Genomic DNA, 15,915 nt, shown 5'->3' with positions numbered 1-15,915 from the left:
CACTCCTTCATACAGTCTCCTCTTCGCATCCATTCCCAAATGTCTATTCCTCATTACACTCTTTAAACCACCAAGGCATTTACTCGCTTCTCTCAATCTACATTCTACCTCCACCTTCACCCCACCTTTTCCTGCTACACTTGCACCCAAGTATCTAAAACTATCCACTTCCTCCAGTCGCTCTCCCATAATGTTCACTTCCAGTCTACTGCCACTTTCACCCTTTGTACATCTCATCACCTTACTTTTACCCACATTTATCTTTAGCTTTCTTCTATCACATACTCTCCCAAACTCTGCCACCAGCTTCCTCAATCCCTCCTCTGACCCTGCCACAAGCGCAGTGTCGTCCGCAAACAACAGCTGGCTCACCTCCCACTTTTCTCCATTTTCTTTAACCATCTCCAATCCCTGACTCACTACCCTAGCATTCACCTCTCGCACCACCCCATCCATGCATAAGTTGAACAGCCAGGGCGACATAACGCATCCTTGACGAAGTCCCACCTTTACTTCAAACCACTCACTCTCTCCATTTCTAATCCTAACACATGCTCTACTACTCTCATAAAAACTCTTGACAGCTCCCAAAAGCTTTCCTCCTATCCCATAAATCTGCATAACCTCCCACAGTGCCTTTCTGTCTACCCCATCATAAGCCTTTTCCAGATCCATAAAAGCCCAAAAAACATCCTTCCCCTTTCCTATAGCTTTCTCACATATCTGTCTTACCACAAAGATCTGATCTACACAACCTCTACCCGTCCTAAATCCACACTGTTCCTCACCAATTACTCCTTCTGTTCCTCTCCTAATCCTCTCAATTAAGATCCTCCCATAAGCCTTCCCTACTACACTCAACAGGCTAATCCCTCTGAAATTACTACATTCACACTTGTCCCCTTTTCCCTTGTAAAGAGGAACTATACAGGCACTACTCCAGTCCTCCGGTACTCTACCCTCTCTCCAGCAAACATTAAATAACCTCACCAACCAGTCCACCATCACTGAACCTCCCTTTTTCAGACATTCTGCATGACATCCATCCAGACCAGGTGCCTTACCTGCTTTCATCATCTTAACAACTGCCTTCACCTCATCCATCCTTATTTCTCCTCCATTCTCCTCACTCATCACTCTCATTTTCTTAGCATTTCCCACTGCAGCTATCTTTCCTTCCCTATCCTCCTTCACATTCAGCAACTCCCTAAAATATTCTGCCCATCTTCCCCTCACTGCCATCTCTTCCATTATCAACTCTCTATCTGTACCTTTTACCTTTTCTTCCCTACTTGATTCGCCTCCTCTTCCTCTCTTAATTTCTTTCCAAAACATCTTTTTATTACTTTCAAAATTTTCTGTCATACTCCTACCCCACTTCACATCTGCTCTCCTCTTTGCCTCCTTTACCTTTTGCTTTACTTCTCTTTTCTTTTCTTTGTACGTCTCATATGACTCCCCTGTCCTCTTTTGTAACCAATCTGTGAATGCTCGCTTCTTCTCTTCTACAACCTTCTTTGTTTCCTCATCCCACCATTCACTACCCTTTCTTCTATTTCCCCCTGTCCTTCTTGTTCCACACACCATCCTTGCACACTTTATGACTCCCTCCTTGAACCATCCCCATTCCTCCTCCACACCCATCTCTGCTCTATCCTTTACTCCCTCCCACTCCTCCTTCAGCTTCTTTTCGTACTCCTTCTCCTTTTCCTTTTCATTCAAGGAGTTCACTCTAAGAACCTCCCTACCTTTTGTCTCTTTCCTCCTTCTCCATCTATCCTCCACTCTCAGCTTACCTTCCACCAAAAAATGATCTGATATTCCCCCACCCTCTCCCCTTAGCACATGTACATCCTTAACTCTTCCTATCATAATCCTATTTACCACTACATAATCCATTAGCGCTCTATCTACCACCCTTCCCTCCACCACCCTCTCCCATGTGTACTTATGCTTGATTTTCTTCCGAAACACTGTATTTGCTATCATCAACTCTCTTTCTAGACACATTTCCACCATCAACTCTCCACTACGATTCTTTCCTGGAACTCCACACTTCCCAACCACTCCATCGATTGGACCATTTCCCACCCTAGCATTAAGGTCTCCCAGTACTATTACATTGACATTTCTTCCTAAACCCTCTATGCACTCATTTAAATCTATCCAAAAGGCCTCCCTTTCTTCCATGCTCTTCTCACTGCCCGGCCCATATGCACTTACAAAGACCCACATCTCCTTTCCCAGTTTCACCTTCATCCACATTATCCTTGAGGAAACCTCCTTCCACTCCACTACCCCTTTACCTATCTCCTCACTTACTAGAATAGCCACCCCTTCCCTCCCTCGCCCTCTCTTCACTCCTGATAACCTCCCACTTACACTCCCAAACTTACACTCACCCTTCCCTTTCAACTTAGTTTCACTCAAAGCCAACACATCCAACTTTCTTCTCACAAACATACTACCTATCTCTTCCCTTTTACTCTCATCTGTACCACATCCACGCACATTAAAAGACCCAAACCTTAGGGTGCTGGCCCGAGGCCCTCCAGCACCCCTTATGCCTTTCCTTTGCTTTTTAGGAATCTGCCCCTTGGGGCTACAGGGAGAAGGATGCCTAGTCCCTCTCCCCGTCCCTTTCTTCTCGCCTCTTACGATCCAAGTGGGAAACTTGGTGGCAGTATTCTTTTCCCCCACCACAGGGAATTCCCCCATCACAGAAAGAGAATACTCAGAGAAATGGTACAGGACAGCAACAAGGGGTTGGGGGACAGCATAACGGAGGGACAGTCGTAGTATAAAAGTGTCATCATTTCTCTATGAACAGAATTTCTTCTATCATAGACAAAATGATGTGTGGCTCTGGTCCGTCGGGGCGCCCCATATAGACCCTAAAGTATCGGCTGCATGCTACTTTGCCACAATAACAAGCAGCCAATACCCCAGACGGGGAATAATAATAGTAATAATAATAATAATAGTAATAATAATAATAATAATAACAATAATAATAATAATAATAATAATAATAATAATAATAATAATAATAATAATAATAGTAATAATAATAATAATAATAATAATAATAATAATAATAATAATAATAATAATAATAATAATAATGATAATAGTAATAATAATAATAATGATAATAATAATAATAATAATAATAATAATAATAATAATAATAATAACAATAATAATAATAATAATAATAATAATAATAATAATAATAATAATAATAATAATAATAATAATAATAATAATGATAATGATAATAATAATAATAATAATAATAATAATAATAATAATAATAATAATAATAATAATAATAATAATAATAATAATAATAATAATAATAATGATAATGATAATAATAATAATAATAATAATAATAATAATAATAATAATAATAATAATAATAATAATAATAATAATAATAATAATAATAATAATAATAATAATAATAATAATAATAATAATAATGATAATAATAATAATAATAATAATAATAATAATAATAATAATAATGATAATAATAATAATAATAATAATAATAATAATAATAATTTCATTTGGCATTGAATCAATATACATGAAGTGCAGATAATGAAAAGAACACATAGTTCGAAATAACAATTACAAATGCCGAGGATAACACAAAAAACATGTAAGCTTATTTCCATTGTGGTCCTCAATAGACTGATTTTCTACACTAAGTTACACAGACAACATACGTAGGGGTTAAGGGGACCAGAGACAGTCATGAGTAATACCAATCAGTACACATATGACACATAAACATTATTATAGATTTGCTAATACTACTAAAATGTTCGTAACACGTAGGATATTGAGACCAAAACTTGAGCACCATCACAATAAGGAACATTGCATTATGCATCAGGAACAACAAAATAATGCTAAAAGGTACCAAAACAGTATGAGTGAGTACCATATCAGTGTAGTACCATTAATGATATACTACATTATTCTACAGCTGTATCAGCAAGTGTAGGACAATAAAGGGGGAGTCCATCCCAGGGTAAGAGTAAATATTAAATACCGCGGGATAGAAGGTAGCAGGCCATCAACAATATAAACATGTTAAGCCGCGTCTACACTTGTTGCATTTCCACGTATCGTATCATCTTTGTGTACCACCTAGTGATACGATACGGTGCAGCAGGGTATTGTACCTACTTGTTGCGTATCCGTATACAGCAGGCGGATACGCAACAAGTGGGTACAATACCCTGTTGCACCGTATCGTATCACTAGGTGGTAGGCAAAGATGATACGATACGTGGAAATGCAACAAGTGTGGACGCGGCTTTATAGTGAATGCTACATTGCAGCTAGGGTCGCCTATTAATTAATTCCAAAATTTAACTGTACCTCAGTACGGAGTGGGCAATTGCACATTAGTATGAGCACTAGAAAGTAGTACATTATAACCTGAAGCTCCAGAAATAGAGTACAGGGGACCAGTACTCGTATGAGTAAAACAACAAGGAGATCGAGGGAAAGGTCCAATTACATTGTTGCCTGGTGTCCTGATTCACCAGGCTTGTATTATGATCAGATCATAACTGTTCTCTGACCATACCTGAGACATATACAATAATATGACAAGCAAAACAAAGGTGGAAACCAGCTTTGAACATCAAACATTGTTATACTAATCTAAACCTCTGAAAGACAAAAGGGAAGGTCAGAACAGTTAAGAGTGAACGCAAATTTGGATGGTATTGCTTATGGAGTCTGGTAACCCTCACTAGGCTAGTAGTACATAAAATCAAGAATGTTCTCGGTCCATAGCTGAGACATATAGTAATCCTTGACTTTTTCTTGAAAGTAACCTTGCTATTCGACTGCTTAATGGACATAGGTAGTGAGTTCCATAGTTGAACACCTGTGAACTGAAGGCTGTTTTTGGTGAAGGAACCTACATGAGTTACAATAATAGACCCTTGGCTGTTCCGGGTTCGGTTCACAGCAGATAACGTAAAATGACAGCTCACATATGATTTTGCCCCACTCCCCTACAAAGATTCCTGCGGAATCCAGCCACAAGGAATAAAGTCAGAAAGAGAAAAGATGAACGTGTATATACATCATATATATGTACCAAGGGCCTTTTTCCCCCTTACAAGGGGGTAGCCAAAGTCAAAGGCATAGTTCCATTCCCACCCATTTTATCCCCATATACTCCACTCCCATTCACCAGCCCTCCCGCCCCCTCCCTCTTTTCTTCGCTTCTCCTGTATGACGGGTCATTCGTCAAGATAATAATAATAATAATGATAAGAAAAAAATGTATTCCGCAATGGAGTGGCGAGTATTAACAGAAATCATAAAAGGTTCATCAAAATAAAGTAGTTTTAAATTATACCATGATAGTGATAGATACTACTTGATCACGTAAGGGATTCCTAATGGATACACATCTCACATAAAGACTTCTCAGTAACTCAAGTTGGTGCCTTGTATAAGCAATATTGACTTTTGTTTTAATTTCTATTCATTTATTTGTATATTTATTTATTCAGTTATTTTTTTCATTATTATTATTATTGTTATTATTACTATTATTATTATTATTATTATTATTATTATTATTATTATTATTATCATTATTATTATTATTATTATTATTATTATTATTATTATTATTATTATTATTATTATTATTATTATTATTATTATTATTATTATCATTATTATTATCATTATTACTATTATTATCATTATTATATTATTATTATTATTATTATTATTATTATTATTATTATTATTATTATTATTATTATTATTATTATTATTATTATTATTATCATTATTATTATCATTATTATTATTATTATTATTATTATTATTATTATTATTATTATTATTATTATTATCATTATTATTATTATTATTATTATTATTATTATTATTATCATTATTATTATTATTATCATTATTATTATTATTATTATTATTATTATTATTATTATTATTATTATTATTATTATTATTATTATTATTATTATTATTATAATTATTATTACTATTATCATTATTATTATTATCACTACTATTTTCATTATTATTATTATTATATTATTATTATTATTATTATTATTATTATTATTATTATTATTATTATTATTATTATTATTATTATTATTATTATTATTATTATTATTATTATTATTATTATTATTATTATTATTATTATTATTATTATTATTATAATTACTACTACTACTACTACTACTACTACTACTACTACTACTACTACTACTACTACTACTACTACTACTACTACTACTACTACTGCTACTACTATTTGTTTATTTTATTTTATTTTATATTATTTATTTATTTATTATTTTTAGGGCGGATATCCCTTACTGATGCCCCATGGTGCCAGAGTAGACAGGATCGACCGACCGTTGAGAGTTCGTTTGAGTAAAAACGACTTCGGTTATAATATTCTATTTTTCAAATTTCTAAATGTCAAATATTCTTTCCGTCATATATAGCAAATCTCAATTATGAACTAGGAGGCTGTAAACCTATACAAATATTAGAGATACTGTTGAAGTGTTCTTAGAAAAGCCTAGATTTCTGTAAGCGAAGTCATATTCTAGATATTCAAATAAAGGTTGGAGGTAGGATGTGGGAGGAAAAATAGCCCAGTGTGACAAACCCTTAAGTGAATTGGTGAATGACCATGAGAGATCATGCCTAGGTAATTTATCCTTAACTATTCAACTTATCATACATCTGAAGAGGAAAGGAAAGTTCACATTTCGTTGTAACTTTAAGAATAGCACTTGACAATTGCCCAGATTTTTTTTATTAAACTTGCACTATGTTGGTGAAAATTCATAGATGTATATATCACTACTCCTAAGTATATTCAAAATTGGCGGTATTTGTTTCGATCTCTAAAGGAACATATAAAAAAGATAACCTTAAGAAAGAAAATGCCAAACTAATTCCATATGAGCTATAATAATACAAATAATATATAAAACATTCGGTGAGTTTAGAATTATTTGTAAAAATAATTTCGATGTAGTCATATGAAGAAAATAGAACATACAGCTGTCAGCTGACTTTTGTGTTTGTTCGACTTTATATCTTAAAACTCTTTTACGTGAAAAACTCCATATATCATTTATATTCAACACAAAAATATACTGACTTATATTTTTCATAATATTAGAGTTGTCACAGGCAGGAACAAATTATACAGGTCAACAAGTTTAAAGGAAATCGATTAATCTGATCCAAGTCGACTTTTGAGATTGGTCTGCTGTGGGTTGTAAACAAAAGATCGTAAAGGATGTCAGCGCGGGACAAAATTAATATTTTCCCCTCTCGGGGGTAAGTATACAGTTATCTTAAATGCAAATTTACATTTTGTCTGTTTTTTCATTCACTCAATATATAGTAGTATTGAATGTTTGCATACTAGATATGAAAATGCTTGGAGTGTCAGTAACTTTGAGTTGGACTTGGTCTTGGGAGATCCTCATATCTATTCTAGCTTGAGTGTATGATATAGTATAATAATAATATGATATAATCTTATATGATAATTGTAGTAAGGTGTTTTTAGTAAAGTAATAAAAAATGTAGCATCACTGAATAACTAGTGACTGCGCTCAAAGAGACTGTCAAGCAATTAATTTTTTAAATTGAAGCCTTGATTTAATTAACCCCAATAACCAATTGCTCTCAAGGAGATGGCAAGATAACCTACCATTAGAATGATAGGAAAAGTGCCACCTAGCATGGAAAAAGTTCATCTTTTATTACATAGCAAGGTGCCACAAAAATTGGTTCTGTTCCATTATAACAAACACATCTTCAAGATGTGTTTGTTATAATGGAACAGAACCAATCTTTATATATATGGAATAATATATATATGTTATAATGGAACAGAACCAAAACATCTTTTGAATACAAAAAAGAAAAGCACAAGATCATAATGATCTTGTGCTTCTTTCTTTTTTGTATTCAAAAGACGTTTTTCTGTAGGATAGTTAGGTTAGCTTATTTTAGGGTAGGAGTTATTGGATAGTGTCATTTTTATATTAGATATCCATGTTTGTGTGACTCTGGAATTTTACCCTAAGGTTGATAGAATTAGTGATGACTGTAGTGAAAAGAAAAGCGACTCATTGCTGATGACCTCACATGTTTCCTTCTTGCATCCTTACATCATGATGAGGATGCCCTCTTGATATGTGCTAGTAATAATAAGTTTGTGCAATCAGGTTACATGCCAATGGACCAAGAATTTTCTCCAGGAAACATAGTGGTCAAATGTACGAGACAGCACTTAGGAATATTCTGATGAATTAAGTATGAATTAAGTTTGTCATAGGTAACTCAATATCAAAGGAAAATGTTCATGCCATATCTATCAACCTCAAAAAATTAAGTAAATCAATCCATTACTTCGTATCTTTTTAGAGATCTGTGACCCTCAGAAAATGAGCCACACCCATTGGGATGGACCAGAGTTCACAAAGAATGAGATTTTGTTGTATTGTCTGAATTGGATGAATGTTGAGCAGTGTAATGTGATGTGTCTTCAGTATCATGGCAGGATTTCCTTGATTCTGGCCGGCATCTCTGTAGCAAAGGGGTTATTTTCCAAGTCTATGTTTCCAGAAACCTATTTAACAGATTAATATTTATGATTTAAATTTTTTATTGTTATGTATCAAAATTATATTATATCAAAAGTACTTTTATATTTTTTCATTGTTGGGTGGTTGTTTTAAGTTATGGCATAGGAATGTAATTCATGAATGTGTTGGTAATGATTTCCTCTCAGGATTCACATAAGGAATTATGTGGGTAAATATAGGATTGTTGTGCATAGTTTACAGCATTTTGTGGTCTGTATATGGATGTGTTTTATAGTGGCATGACAATTAATCAAACACAGTATAGATTTCATAATTATGAATTGTACAGTATAAAGGGTTCCTGTATAATCCAAGAAGATTTGGATTATATAGGAACCCTGGAAATACTGTTAATTTAAAAATATATATAGAGTAAAGTATTTTGTGGATGTGTGATTATTAGAAATTTCTTTAATTTTGTATAACTTTGTATTTAAGGGCCCAAACAATGATAAAGGCCCGTTTGGCTGGAGCTGTTAAGGGTCACTCTTTACTGAAGAAGAAAGCTGAAGCATTACAGATGAGGTTCAGGCAGATTTTGGCAAAAATTGTTGATGTAAGTTACCAGGAAGTGTATATGTGTGTGTGTGTATATATATGTATATGAATTTTTTAGTAGATATTACCTTTGGTAAAAACATATAAAGTCCCATTACATTAGATCTATGCATGTTAATTTGTGTGTATTTACCTTGTTGTATTATATGGGAAGGGGAGCTATGCTCATGGTGACCCGTCTTTGTATCTTGCAACATCTAGTTTGTTCTTAAATTCATATATGATTTTTGCACACACTATTGTTTCATCCAATTTGTTCCAGACATCCACCACTCTGGGTGATTTTTTTTTTTTTTTTTTCCTTCTTCTTTCTTTCTTTCTCCCCTCTTCTATAACTGTCCATTTTGAGTTTCTTTCCATGTCCTCTTGTGTTCATCTTATCCGAATTTAGAAAGTTGTTTTTATCAAGGACTTCCACACCTTTCATAATTCTGTAGTTGGTCAACAAGTCACCTCATTCTCTTCTTTGTTCCAGAGTCGGTAGTTCTAGTTTTGACAGTCTTTCTTCATATGACATTTTTGATAGTGTTGGGGCCATCTTCATAGTTGCTCTCTGGATTCTCTCAATTTTCTTTATATTCTATTTAGTATTGGGTGACAATATTGTTGCTGCATACTCCAATTTAGGCTTTATCACTGTAACTAATATTTTCTTTACTATTTCTTTATCCAAGTAACTAAAAGCCACTTTTATTGATCTTACCAAGGTACCGGTATAGGTTTCATTGACAATTTTGTTTATATGTTTGTCTTTCACTCTGTTGGTCGTCAGGTCAGACGGCCCTTCACCGCTTTCACTATGCCTCTCAAGATGGTTCTATCCTCTGCCAATTCTTTCCAGTCCTCTCTTGATGCCATCCTCTCCACATTCTTCTTTATTCCATCCATCTGTACCTGGGTCTCCCCATTAGTTGTCCGCCCTCTATTCCTCCTTCCATCCCCTTCCTTGGTAGTCTGTCTGCCTCCATTCGGACACAGTGTCCAGCCCATCTTGCTCTTTTTCCCCGTTTGTCAGGGGACATATCTTTTGTGATGATCACTCCCAGGTCTTTTTCAGATCCCATTTTCATTATTTCTTTTTCACCACACCAATTTTATATTGTCCTGATATCCTTTTTTTTTTTTCCTCCTAATTCCATTGTGCTACATTTCTTTATGTTGAAATCCACTTCCCACTTCTGGCTCCATTCCCAGACCCTGTTCAGATCTCTCTTTAGTGAGTCACAATCCTTTTCAGAACTTACTTTCTTTAAAAATTTTGCATCATCTGCAAAAAAGTTCATGTAACATTCTACACCTTCGTCTATGTCGTTCACATAGCAAACATAATTGGAGCCAATACTGATCCTTGTAGAACTCCACTAATTATCCCTCCCAAGTAGAACTCATTTTTGACCGCTACTCTAATTTTTCTTCCATGTAAAGGTCTCACTTCTTTTTTTTTTGGGACCTTATCAAAAGCTTTTTCTAGATCTAGAAATGCACATTCAGCCCATCCATCCCTTGTATTATGTCTAGTAGTCTTGAGTATAAACAGATCAAATTTGTGGTACGTGATCTTCCTTGTCTAAATCAGAATTGTCTCTGATTTAGGATCTTGTTCTCCAGATTATCCATCTACTTTTTATAACTTTTTCACAAATTTTAGTTACCATGCTTGTGAGGGAAACTGGTCTTTAATTTGTTGGATCTTCCTTATTTCCTCCTTTGTAGATTGGTACGATATCAGCATTTTTCCAGTCTTCTGGTATTTTTCTTTCTTTGGGTGAGCAACTTGTTATATATTTTGTTTGTCAGTTCTTCTTTATATCCTTTTAATATCCAAATTGATATTCCATCTGGGCTGTGCAATTTCCTGATATCAAGGTTCATTTGATCCATTATTTCTTTCTGTGTTACTCTTACTTGTCACATTTTTTTTCTCTAGTGAAAACAGACTTGAAGTGTTTGCTCATGACTTCCACCATTTCTGTATCTTCTGTGTATTCCATATTCCCTTGGCATAGTTTCACTATTTCATATTTATTTTTAGTATACTATTTACATGTCTATAGAATAGTTTTGGCTGATCCTTACATTTTTCTATTATGTCTTTTTCATATTTTCTTTTTTCTTCCCTCCATATTCTTACATATTCGTTCATTTGATTAATATATATTTGCCACTTTTTAGGTTTTTTGTCTTTTCTCCATATTTTCCAAGTTTTATCTTTTCTATTGCTTCACTGTACCTTTTATTAAACCAGCACTTAATATACACCTTTTCCTGTTTTTGCTTTGGGATATATTTATCCACTCCTTTGTAGATTTTCATAAGAATCATCCATTTTTCTTCCACTTGTGTTTCTTCTGTGTAGAATTTTTCCCAGTTCACTCTAAGAAAAAATTTCCTAAGTTTCTCAAAGTCCGTTTTACTATACATCAGTCTTCCCTCTCTGTGTTTTTCATTTCTCTTTATATATATTTCCTCCTTTATTTCTAACTTAAGTAGTATGTGGTCACTTCACAATTGATGTCTTGTATTCAATGTTGTCTATTTCAGGTTCTGACTTAAATAATAAATCTAGTCTCGACGGTTCTTTGTTATTTCTAAATCTAGTGTTTTCTTTTGTCCATTGTGTCATTGTATGTTCTATAGTCATGTCAAGTAATACATTTTCCCATTGATCACTCCACCTTTCACTGTCATCTCTTCCCAACACATTTCTTTGCAATTAAAGTCTCCCATGAATACTGCTTTATTTCCATCCTTCAGCATCTTGTTTAATAAAAGTCTCATATCCTCTAACATTTTGAAATAATCTCTCTCCAAGACCTCGTTTTTGTGGGCACATAAATCACTGCAAACTTTCTGCATTTCATGTCACTATCTTCCATTCTTATTGAGATTATCTCTACTCTGTTTTCTCCATATGTAACTTTTTGTCACAGGAACATGACTCCTCCACCTTGTTTCTCCTCCCTCTTTCTAACCCAGTGATTATATAATCCATGACCAACACTGTTTGGTACTATGTGTTTATATAGGAAGGGAGCTATGCACGTGGTGACCCATGTTTGTATCTTTCAGCATCAAGTTTTTTCTTAAAATAGTGTTTGCACACACTGTTTCTTTTTCTAAGTTATTCCAGATATCCAGCACTTTTTTTTTTCAGATCTCTTCTATAGTTGTCCTTTTTTTAGTTTTTTTCATGTCCTCTTGTTTTTCCATTGTCATTTTTTAGTAATGTAAATGTGTATGTGTGTGTTTATTTGCCTAGTTGTATTATACAGGAAGAGGAGCTATGATCATAGCGACCCATCATTGTATCTCGCAACATCTAGATTGGTCTTAAATTCTTGTTTGATGTTTGCACACACTTGTTTCATCCAATTTGTTCCAGACATCCACCACTCTTTTTTTTTTTTTTTTTTCTTTTCCAGATCTCTTCTATAACTATCCTTTTTTAGTTTCTTTTCATGTCCCCTTGTTTTTCTTCTACCCCACTTTAATAAGTCTTTTCTGTCAAGCACTTCCATGCCTTTCATGATTCTGTAAATGGCCAATAGATCGCCTCTTTCTCTTCTTTGTTCTAGGGTTGGTAGTTCCAGTTTAGACAATCTTTGCTCATATGTCAATTTTGAAAGTGTTGGGACCATCTTTGTCATTGCTCTTTGGATTCTTTCTATTTTCTTTATATTCTTTTTTGTACTGGGTGTCCCTAGTGTTGCTTTGTACTCCAATCTTGGTCTTATCAGTGTGACTTAATATTATTTACCATTTCGTCATCCAAGTATGTGTGTGTGTTTATACTGTTTTCAGTTGAAGTTTACATTGATAAGTGTTTGTGTCATAGTAGACATGCAAATATAAGCATTTTTTTTTTTTTTCCAAATATTTAGTAAGCTTTATAGAGAATAGAATACAAAGAAATTAAGATTTTTCTTGTTGACTTGGTAATAGACAAAGACCTTGATGGGAGATGTAATGAAGGATGCAGCCTTTTCCTTGGCTGAAGCCAAATTTGCATCCGGCGACTTCAACCAGGGTGTGTTGCAAAATGTCACTAAAGCCAGAATCAAGATCAGAAGCAAGATGGATAATGTGGCTGGTAAGTTTGTCTTAAAATCTAATATGTAAATGATAATTGTTTTCACCTATAGTTTTGTCACATTTTTAAACCAGTTGACTTTTTCTGCAGATATGTATTTATAATTTTTATATGGGCCAAGGCAGATTTGACAAAAAAGAAAAAAAAGATAGAAATAAATGTGTACCATTAAAATGGTTTATATTAATGTGAATATATAATTTTTGTCAGGACATTTTCTTAAATCATATTAGCAAATTGGGTGCATGGCTTGGCTGGGTACCTTCCTCATAAGGGAGAAGAAAGCCTTTTGGTATGTAGATAGATGGATAGATATAAGCAAATGTATTAATGTACTTGGCTACCTCCTTTATAAGGGGGAAAACCCTTGGAATATAGATTAATGTACTTATCTGAATATGAGTTTCCTATTTGTCCATAGGAACAAACTTGCCTGTCTTCGAGAGTTTTGAAGATGGTGTGGACAACTATGAGCTAACTGGTTTGTCTCGAGGTGGTCAACAGATGGCCAAATTGAAGATGAACTTCAAACGTGCCATTGAGCTATTGGTTGAACTTGCTTCTCTACAAGCTTCTTTTGTCACACTTGACAATGTTGTCAAGATCACCAATCGTAGAGTTAATGCTATTGAACATGGTAAGATGATGATTTTTTTTTATACACCTTGCTTCTAAATTTGGTTATATATGGATCAGTGCAACTTGATGCCATGCTCCTACTGCACTACATCAATTATGCTCATGTCATAAAAGCATAGTAGGTGTGTATCTTGTTATACAAGTTGTCAGCAAAAGACTCAAATTGATCTCAAATGTCATAAATTGTTTTGTTAGTGCCTCGCACCTCATTTAAGGGAAGAAGAGGTAAATGAAACCCTCTTGAGTCTCATTGTATACATCCATTCCTCAACTTACAACTGGTATTGTGACCTCTTCTATACGCAACCAAAAATGCATGGAAAATAATAAAATAGAAACCAGAGAATCATATGTATCTATTATAATATGAAATCTTCCTTGAGAGACCTATGGGAAGGTCAAAGGATCATTGCCAGCCACTGTGGGGCTGTGGTTTTTCCACTTAGTGAAAATCGAGGCAGTAATACTGGATGGTTAAAACATATATAAAGGGGATAGGAAATGGTATTAATATGTCATCTCAATTTTCTCCATTGTTAAGAATTTAATCTCTAATAAATAATACCTTATTTTTTCATCTAAAAATCTTCCTTTACAGTTATCATCCCTCGTTATGAACGCACCTTAAGTTACATCTTAGCAGAGCTTGATGAACTGGAAAGAGAGGAATTTTATCGCCTGAAAAAGATTCAAGAGAAGAAGAAGCAAGCCAGGGACAGAGCTGAGAAGGAGAAAGCCAAATTAAAAGAGCAGGGTCTTGATGTCTACGGTCATGCAAATTTGATTGCTGATAATGAAGATGAAGATCTTCTGTTCTAGATTAGTGCTTGTTGCAGAAAAATTTGATGATAGATATTACATCTTCAGTGTTGAAAATATTGTGTCACTTAGCCTGATTATTACTCAGTGAGGATCTTAAAACAGTCAATATAGTATGAAGCTGGTGACTTAAAAAAATTGCTTCCATTTCTTAATAATAATATAATTCATGAGTTAAACATTTTTAATTGTCTACAAATTAGATCACCTAAAACTTTATAGCCATTTTTATTTGTTCCTCACTTTGGTCGTACAATCATGTGAAACAATTATTTGGTTTACATTTTATAAGTTCCGACTTAGAGTAAGGTTAAGGGAACAGTGTATTGTAAATACCCTATGTGGAAATTATGTGTGTAATGTAAATGTGTAAATGTTTTAGTAGCTTTATTTATCAGAAATAGATTTGATATTGTGGCAATATTTAATAGATTTGGATTATATTTTCTTTTACCTTGTTTGTAACATACTTGCCAACAACTGTGAAGAAATTAAAAAATTATAAAGATTAAAAGAATTGAAGTTTTACCTGCTGCATTCCACTTGTTATAAATGTTATTAGTTGATAGTTATTTTATCACGGAATGTATATATTGAGTTTAATAAAACTGGGATTTTGGCTGATAATGCCGTTGACTAAGGTTACTTCATTTTCCTGTATCTCCGAATTCCTTCAACATAATCAAGCAACTTACCCAAGCATAACAACCTCCCTTCCCTCCCAACACAAATAACTTGGGAAACCATACATGACATTCCCTCAGACTACTTCCCAATAAAGATTATCACAGAACAAGACAAAAGTTCAAAAAACAAAATAGAAATAATAATACAATATCTTTTTTCCTATCAAAAGGGAGGTAGCTAAAGTTATAAATCAACTACCTCCCATTTCATCCCCACATACTCCCTCCCTCCTATCTCTGCCCCTCCTGAATGATGGGTCATCCCTGCATCTCGCCCACTACCCTGGATCAGAAGCAATGTAGCAAGACAGCACATCCACAACCCTCACTCTGTCCCATCATCTAGAAAAAGAAAAGATGGGGGGGAAATCCCTTCAGGCTGCATCAAAATATCATTTATACATACTCCCTCATCCCC

The 15,915-nt window shown here is 34.0% G+C and overlaps 1 protein-coding gene across 1 annotated transcript; it reads left to right on the top strand.

Moving 5' to 3' along the window:
• Positions 1–7,149: 7,149 nt before the first annotated feature.
• LOC143027743 (V-type proton ATPase subunit D-like) lies at positions 7,150–15,447 on the top strand. Its single transcript, XM_076189247.1, has 5 exons — positions 7,150–7,386; positions 9,144–9,261; positions 13,206–13,353; positions 13,775–13,990; positions 14,591–15,447. The coding sequence occupies exons 1-5, from the start codon at positions 7,346–7,348 to the stop codon at positions 14,809–14,811; spliced, it is 744 nt and encodes a 247-aa protein (XP_076045362.1). The 5' UTR covers positions 7,150–7,345; the 3' UTR covers positions 14,812–15,447.
• The last annotated feature ends 468 nt before the right edge of the window (positions 15,448–15,915 follow it).

Source organism: Oratosquilla oratoria, chromosome 8 (genome assembly GCF_046742065.1).
Source record: "Oratosquilla oratoria isolate Oo_2021 chromosome 8, ASM4674206v1, whole genome shotgun sequence".
Lineage (NCBI taxonomy): Eukaryota > Metazoa > Arthropoda > Malacostraca > Stomatopoda > Squillidae > Oratosquilla > Oratosquilla oratoria.
This window is presented reverse-complemented; position numbering and strand designations above follow the sequence as displayed.